Source organism: Rutidosis leptorrhynchoides, chromosome 11 (assembly GCF_046630445.1).
Source record: "Rutidosis leptorrhynchoides isolate AG116_Rl617_1_P2 chromosome 11, CSIRO_AGI_Rlap_v1, whole genome shotgun sequence".
Lineage (NCBI taxonomy): Eukaryota > Viridiplantae > Streptophyta > Magnoliopsida > Asterales > Asteraceae > Rutidosis > Rutidosis leptorrhynchoides.
In genome coordinates, this window is record NC_092343.1 from 37,970,764 (window position 1) to 37,979,345 (window position 8,582).

Below are 8,582 nucleotides of genomic sequence, written 5' to 3' on the forward strand. Positions count from 1 at the left end.
AAATAACGTAAATAGAATTGGAAACTAAATCAAATAACTAATAAATAAAGATAAATACATATACATACATATACATATTATATTAATAAATAAAGTATAATGAGTAGATAATCTCTCACAGATATAAACTGTATCTCGAAAAATAGTAGATTTGAATTGACTTTAAACCCGACTATCAGTATGATCAATGGGTATAAATTTTTGGTAGGTTAAGTTTTTTTAGGATAAAAATCCCCTCTAGTTATATTCTAGCATGACTTATCGTGTTATAGAGTTTGTGATGAAAAAAGGTTGAAGATAAAAAATTACCCCCTATTAGATTTATTTATTTTATTGTTATATTTATCATGCCTAAAAAGTAATTTGGTTGCTCAAGTTACAGGGAAAAAAAATCGTAACTTAGTATTTTATTCAATATATAATCAAAGATGATCATTGATATATTTGTAAGATTCTCATACACACAAAAATGCACTTCGAACTTTTTATCTTATTAATTTAATCCCATAGATCGAGTATTAATTTTATCTATTTTCTCTCTTTACACTTCGGCCATATGAGGTAGCCCTGTTGGGCAGATCTAGATTTGGATTATGTTTTGGACCCAATCTGATCCAACCCGTTTATAGGCCCAACAGGTTCTAAAACTAGACCATGGAACTAAAAGTGATCTAACGGGTCAAACCCATGCATCTACACATAACACATTCATACTTTTATCCAAATTTTAATTTATCACATACTTTTACCTAATTTTTATCTAAAACACTAATCAGGTTAACTAAGATGAATCATCAGTTGACGATAATCTTACTCCCTCCGGGAGAGTTTACATAGTAACCCGTGAGGTTACGAGACACTGCTAGTTTGAAAATTATTAATAGAAAATATCATTTAAATTATACATGTCACCACTAAATTTAAATGAAGGATCTCATATCTTTTTCGAATTCATAGTTTTTTGTTTAAAATGTATAGAACATCATTATTTAACTACTCGGACTCGATGTATATTTCGAACTTGTAGTTTTTTGAAAAACAACCATTAAAATATTATTTAAATATAATTAGTACTAAAAAAAATTTCAGGACCCCATTGAATTTGCATTCTGAAATAGCCACTGCTTTCGTCCCTATTTAATTGTCCAGTATGCATTTGTTCACTTCTATAAATATATATTAACAATAAGGTAAAGTTCCTTTTATACCCTTACGTTATGCTTGTAAAACAAAAAATAAAATAAAAAAAAGGAGATAAAGTGAAGTAATAAAAAGTACAATGTAATAATTATATTTCTTAAATATTGTATTTTTTGTCTGAGAACAATTAATACGGGATCAATGGAGTATGAGATAATCATTAAGCTAGTTTTGTAGTATAACATACAAAGTGTACGCGTACTTGGTCACAAAAGCTAAAAACATTTTTTTGAATAAACAATAATATAATAAAAGGATTCCAAGATCAAAGAGATATGAAAATATGAAAAACAAGCCTAAACTAAACCCATAAAAACGAAAACGAACAAGCTAAAGCTGCTAAACAAAGAAACACCTAACCACAAAAACTTAATAGTATGCAAGTTTATGCATACTTGATGTAGATTATTAGATCATCCCTTATACGGTAGTTAAAACTTTGTTGAAATATTATGTGTGACCAAATAACACCTTAAACGTCTCTTATTAATGACATTCTTAAATTTTGAAGGGGCGTCGTTCTTTATGTTCACATGCAAAGCATGTGGTATCATCCATTATTGTATCATTACTACAATAATTACTTATTTTCACTACCTTTTCACTTAACTACAAATCATATTTTACCACAACCTAAAAACTTCTCCCATCCCTCCACCATAACACCCCTCTAAAAAATGACATCAAGTCATTTCATCCCAAAAACACTTTAAATACCTCAACATCACACTTATAATAACGGGTGGTCTTAGCAATTGAGATTGTTTACTTACACAATGATTGAAAACTCAACAAATGCAATTCTTTATAACACATGTTGAATCTCCATCTATATAATCATTCTACCTTTTGCTACAAAAAGCTACCCGAAGAGATAATGATATAAACTATATACGCCGATCTCTGCTAAAACTATGCCCACCTCCATCTTTCTTGATTCACCTTCATCTCCCTACACACTCAACAAAAAAAGTCCGATTTTAAGGAACAAATTTCAAGCATCAATAATATTGTTTGAAAAACAAAGCGGAAATTTCAAACCTTTTGATGTGATCAAGTATAAGCTTTCTTGCTCCAGGAGGAATTTTAACCTCTTGCAGATCACTGATTAATATATATAATTCACATAGTTTATCACAAAAACCATAAGTGAGGAGTCATATAATAACAAACAAAAAATAATATACTTATATATTGATTTAAAATATAAAGTTGGTTAGTTACTAGTATGCTTGCCTATCAGTAAGATATGGAAGGAATGTGTCTTTTAACAAGCTCTTTCTGAAGTTGTGTTCATAATGATCAAGGTCAAGTCTAGTCAACATGCTTCTTGTCTCATTGTACGACGCGTGTTCTGTTTGTGCCTTGGAAAATGTCTTCACAGCCTACAACCATACACTAACAGGTTCAAGTTACAACCATAATTTCATACAAATGTCAAAACAGGCCCGATTGACCAAATCACCTTTTGCCATAAAACTTTACTAGAATTTGTTATTGAAGATGCTTATAGAATTTGTCTATATAGTCTATCTACATACAACTGTTGGTTTATTTTGACTAGTAGAAGATATGTTTATCCCACATTGGTGGGAGGAAGATGTGAGAGGTGAGTGACTTGGTTATATAAGAGGGGCTAAGTCTTCATTCCAAATCGCACCAATCAATACACTTTAAGTATTTGATTATTTCTTTCTTTCTTACCCTTGTTTGAGAGTTGTATTAGTTAAATATTTTGGAGAGTGTAGTTGGCTTAAGAGAGTCGTCTATATCATTGTAACAATTTGTGATATAGTGTATTTCTCTCTTTGGGGGCCGGTGGTTTTTCTCCTATTTTGGAGTTTCCACGTTAAATCTTGTGTTGTGTATTGTTCTTATTTCTTTACTATTATTGTTGGGCTGGGTGGTGGGAATTAGTGAGACCGTAATTTCCCAACAACTGGTATCAGAGCGTCAGGTTTGACGGGGGTCTCGGTTATAGGAGTCGGAGTATGCTCTGTGGTTGCCACGGGAGTGGATCGTCCACATCAGAAACGAGTTCTATCGATCGTATAGGGTATCTGGTTAGACAATATTTTTTCTGATTCGTAGTAATAGTTGAATTTGTTAGTGGCGAGTTGTGGATTTCCGATTTAAAGGGTCCTGGCTACCTGCTACATCTTTTGGCTATTCGAAACGTGAGCAAAATCAGAGAAAGTGTTGTCTATAGGATACGGATACGATGTCGAAGTTCAGTCCAATGAGGTTTGATGTAGAGAAATTTGATGGGATGATCAATTTTGGCTTATGGCAGGTTCAAGTCAAGGATGTGTTGATTCAGTCCGGTTTACACAAGGCTTTGAAGGGTAAACCCACCCTTGTTCCTGGCAGTGATTCTAGCAGTAAGTTCGATGAAGAAGAATGGGATGATATGGATTTGAGGGCAGCAAGTGCGATTCGTTTGTGTCTTGCAAAGAACGTGCTTGCAAATATGCACGGGTTATCAACGGCAAAGGAGCTTTGGGTTAAACTAAAGCAGTTGTACCAGGGCAAGGGCATCTCAAATCGGTTGTGTCTTAAAGAACAATTTCATACTCTGCGTATGGATGGGGGTTCAAAGATTTCAGATCATCTAAGTATTCTTAACGGTATTGTTTCAGAACTGGAGGCTATTGGAGTTAAAACGGATGATGAAGATAAAGCTTTGAGGTTGATATTATCTTTATCATCGTCTTATGAACACATGAAACCTATTTTGATGTATGGGAAGAAAACTCTGAAGTTTGAAGACGTTACTAGCAAGCTCATATCCGAGGAGAAAAGACTGGAAGGTAACGGGGTCTCGTCATCAGGAGATACGATAGTGTTGTGTTCGGATAGGCAGAAGAGAAACTCTAGAAAGAATCTGACATGCTGGAAGTGCGGGAAAACTGGACATGTAAGGGTTAATTGTCCCGGTGGAGCTAATCCAGCAAATGGCTCCAAAGACGCTAACATTGTCTCCGTTGTTACGGAGAGTGACGAATTCCTCTGAAGTCACGTCATCCTCATGGTGTGTCCGCGCCACCGTGGAAAGGGATGTTTGTTAGCGGTTCCACAATTACACATGGGCATTGGTTTGGAGTTGATGCAGGTTGTGTGGTGGAAACTGATGTTGTAGCTGATGAAACTTCCAGGGAAAGCCAAACAGGAAGTTGCACCATAAAGTTTCAGCTGGTTGTTCAACAACATGTGCCGAGGTGAAATGCTTGGAATGTGATATTCTAAGTGCTATACTCTTAATGGTGGAGTATGATAATTCTTGTTAAGAGTTATGATTGTCTGTGATGACAATGATTGTCGGTTTAGACAATGTTCGATGAAGCTGCAAGTTTTGTCTCTTGGGAGATAATGTCAACGGCATGAAGATGAGGATCTTGAAGTTGTCGTCGAGAAGCGTCTACATCGGTTATCCTTGCAATGTGGAAGCATGGTTATCTTCTTCTATCTAAAAGGTGGAGATTTGTTGGTTTATTTTGGCTAGTAGAAGATATGTTTATCCCACATTGGTGGGAGGAAGATGTGAGGGGTGAGTGACTTGGTTATATAAGAGGGGCTAAGTCTTCATTCCAAATCGCACCAATCAATACACTTTAAGTATTTGATTATTTCTTTCTTTCTTACCCTTGTTTGAGAGTTGTATTAGTTAAATATTTTGGAGAGTGTAGTTGGCTTAAGAGAGTCGTCTATATCATTGTAACAATTTGTGATATAGTGTATTTCTCTCTTTGGGGGCCGGTGGTTTTTCTCCTGTTTTGGAGTTTCCACGTTAAATCTTGTGTTGTGTATTGTTCTTATTTCTTTACTATTATTGTTGGGCTGGGTGGTGGGAATTAGTGAGACCGTAATTTCCCAACAACAACATCACATTAAAATATATAATTTATGAATAAAACAGAGAATAATTCTTAGAAGTGGTGAAGGAAGTAGCATGTCATCACCTTAAAATTCCACCATTTGTGAGAGCAAATAAAACGCCATATACAATTGCCCTCGAAGGTTGATTACCAATAACTAACGAAAACATAAATCCAGCACCAAAACTTGACATCATACTGTAATAACATACATATATAGTGATATGATCAACATATGGATGCAATAAAGTTTAAAAAGATTTTATAATCAAATGATGAGTGGTTATAAAATGGGCTTACCTTGTTTGAAAATTCCGTTTTCCTGTTAATCTTTTCAGGACACAAGTAATACCTGCACTAGCACCCGCAAAAACAGCCAAATTCCGAGCATCTACCAAGCACTTACCTATATGTGAATGCGGCTGTACACACAAAAACCATGAGTAACCAACTACTAGGTACAAATACAAGTACCAAATAGTCAGCATAGCAGTATCGAGTTGCCCCTTTAACCATGAGTTTACAGGTTTAAGACGATATGTATATATTCGTAAGGGCCGGATTTTGAGGCGTGCAAGGTGTGCAATCGCACAGGGCCCACAGTCTAAAGGGGCCCAAAAATATAACCCAACAATATATTATATGCTCCATTTATTTTAAAGCTTTTAGATATATTACGGAGTACATTTTTTGCACTATTATTGAACTTATTCTTATTTATAAGAAAAAATTTCGTATACATAAGGGTTTTTTTTGCTTATTGAACATGACCCTTAAAATTAACGGCCGGCCTTCGTGAAATATTAGCTGAAAAAGATACAAATACAACTACAACATTTCATATTTACTGTGTTTAAGTGGCCATATATATGATATATAATTTGTTATATAATGTAAAAGGTTAAAGATATTACGTAACCTGTGCTTTCTGGATGGTAAGATTAAATGAAGGGTCCCAAAAAGTCCACGGCACAAAAGGAATGGGAAAGGTTGACTCAAAAAGACTTATGGCTGCACCTTCGATTGCACCAGTTGTAGTTGTGACTGCAACCTCAATTGGTAAACATTGTTTGCTAACCATTTTCTGTATGTGTCCTCAAATTCTATGTAATTAGTTTTCCACTCTGTAAATATGTTCATTTTATCAACTACTAAAACCCCTTTCGTTCCTTTCGCCATCGATATCTTTAATCAGCTATTAGAAAATGTATTCCAACACCAAAAATAAGTAATTTACAGTGACTGAATGTAGCTCATAACAAAAAGAAACAAAAAATAAAAAAATAGTTAAAATTTCATATATAAATGTTAACTAAGATGCTGTAACATATGTTATCAAATCTACGCCTTTTTATAAACAAAACTCTTTTATTATTATTTTTTTTTATAAACAGAACTCATAAAATACCAACTCAAAAAATTGTCTCAAGACTTAAGATAGGGATAAAGGCTAAATACTGCTACTAATTTAACTACTGACAATTAAAATTACATAAAACATTCTCATAAGCATTTCCCTAATATACAATTTTTAACATTTAACACTGAAATTCATCAAAATACTACTACAATAAACAGTGAAAAAGAATCACTTTCATACAATATTATTCTAGCCAAAAATTCAAAATACACAATCAAGAAAACATGTTACCTTTATCTCCCTCCAACCAGATTTTGTAAAAAATGGGGTTTAGTTGTTGAAAGGATAAGGAATAATATTGGAAAGACTGTAACTTGAATAAAGCATACTCCTATAAATAAATATAAATAAATAAAATATATTGAGTACTGGTATTATGTATGATGTATGATTCAGTCAGTTCCATTTGTGGTTTATGATACGTAATCTAAAGTTTTAAGGTAATGATGATGAACAATCTTAGTTGTCTTGTCAGATACTACATCATACTAGGACGAACATAAAAGTTGGATTTTTCTAGGATCTTTGGCTTAGACCTTATCTACTTTGATGGGGTGATGGTTTTTTTTTTTTTTAGATTTTTTGTGAGGTATAGTGCTGAGATTTTTATTTAGTTTTTCTTTTTGTTTGATTAATTTTATTTACAAAAATTATTTTTTATAAAAATAAAACATATAAAATAGTTTATATTAATTAAAACACACTTAAATTAATAAAATTAAACGATTACAATTTATTAAAGTCCTAAAAAAAACAATACTTAAGAAATCCTAAAATACCATTACACCATTAAACTAGCCTTTAAGAGCCCGTACGTTGCACGGCGACTCTTAATCAAATTAAGTGTAAACGTAAAAATGTTATGCCAAAAGAATCATAAACACAAATGATAGTGGTTATTGTGATGAATAAAAACTACTGTGATGATCGTTGCGCAACATAGATAGTAGAAAAAAAAATTAATCAAAGAATGTGATGACCCGGAAAATTTCGACTAATTTAAACAAATTCTCTATATGATTTAATATTATGTATATATATATATATATATATATATATATATATATATATATATATATATATATATATATATATATATATATATATATATTAAGATGTACAGGTAAAATACTATTTGCTACAGTAAAACACTATTTGCTAGAGTAAATCACTATTTGCTACAATGAAACCGTATTTTGCTACAGTGCTACATTGAAAATGACTTTGCTACAGTGAACTGCTACAGTAAAACACTATTTGCTACAGTAACACTATTTGCTACAGTAACACTATTGCTACAGTAACACTATTTGCTACAGTAAATACTATTTGATATCGACGAACTAGCAAACAAAAACGGAAAAGGCGGCCATGCGATCGCATGGCAAAAACACTGAAAACTCATGCGATCGCATGAGCTACAGTAAATGGAAAAGTATTATAAAAGGTCAGTTTTCTTGACGAAGTAATACCATCTCTATCTCTCTGATCTTTCTTATATTTATATTATAATTATAATTATAATTTATAATTTAAGTTTAATAATAATAAGGTATATAAGCGGGTGTTTTTTTTCGAGTTTCAAACCGCTTTAAGCTAAGGTATTGTTCTGGGTATTGTTCTTGAATCCAAGGCCAACCATACAGTCGTCTATCATCATTACGTCTACGCAATTTGCCTACAATATTGAGTCTCAATATTGAACTGTGAGTTTATAGTCTCCATTTTTAAATACTTTAAATATTTTTGGGCTGAGAATACATGCAATTTATTTTAAACGCAATAAGACACAAGTACATACTAAATTCTACACTGAGTTAAACCGAAAATCTCTTAGCTTTAGTAACTAGTAGCTGCCAGTACATAGGATATGGACTGGTGGGCGCGAATAATTGTATACGGATCCATAGGGCTTGACATCCTCGTCCGAGCTAGAGCGCTAGCCTTTTAACGGACGTATGTTATTTGAGTTTATGACACGTTGGTTTGCGTGTATTAAAACGAATGAGGTAATTATCATTATAACGTTAAAGTTTAGTTACCAGGGTGCTCTGTTACGTAGAATCTATTGATAAACTTTTGATGAA

The 8,582-nt window shown here is 33.0% G+C and overlaps 1 protein-coding gene across 1 annotated transcript; it reads right to left on the minus strand.

The window, feature by feature from the left end:
• Window positions 1–2,112: 2,112 nt before the first annotated feature.
• Window positions 2,113–6,156, minus strand: LOC139874464 (chloroplastic import inner membrane translocase subunit HP30-2-like). Its single transcript, XM_071861893.1, has 6 exons — window positions 5,995–6,156; window positions 5,376–5,497; window positions 5,204–5,273; window positions 2,437–2,585; window positions 2,242–2,304; window positions 2,113–2,152 (listed from the first exon to the last, which is right to left on the minus strand). The coding sequence occupies exons 1-6, from the start codon at window positions 6,154–6,156 to the stop codon at window positions 2,113–2,115; spliced, it is 606 nt and encodes a 201-aa protein (XP_071717994.1).
• Window positions 6,157–8,582: the final 2,426 nt, after the last annotated feature.

What these genes read in the sequence shown, in the direction of transcription:
- LOC139874464 (XM_071861893.1), bottom strand. Translation starts at nt 6,156, where the DNA reads ATGGTTAGCAAACAATGTTTACCAATTGAGGTTGCAGTCACAACTACA. An exon ending in AAACGGAATTTTCAAACAAG is followed by an intron (nt 5,274 to 5,375) that starts GTAAGCCCATTT and finishes ATGTTATTACAG; the next exon opens with TATGATGTCAAGTTTTGGTG. An exon ending in ATACTTGATCACATCAAAAG is followed by an intron (nt 2,153 to 2,241) that starts GTTTGAAATTTC and finishes TTGAGTGTGTAG; the next exon opens with GGAGATGAAGGTGAATCAAG.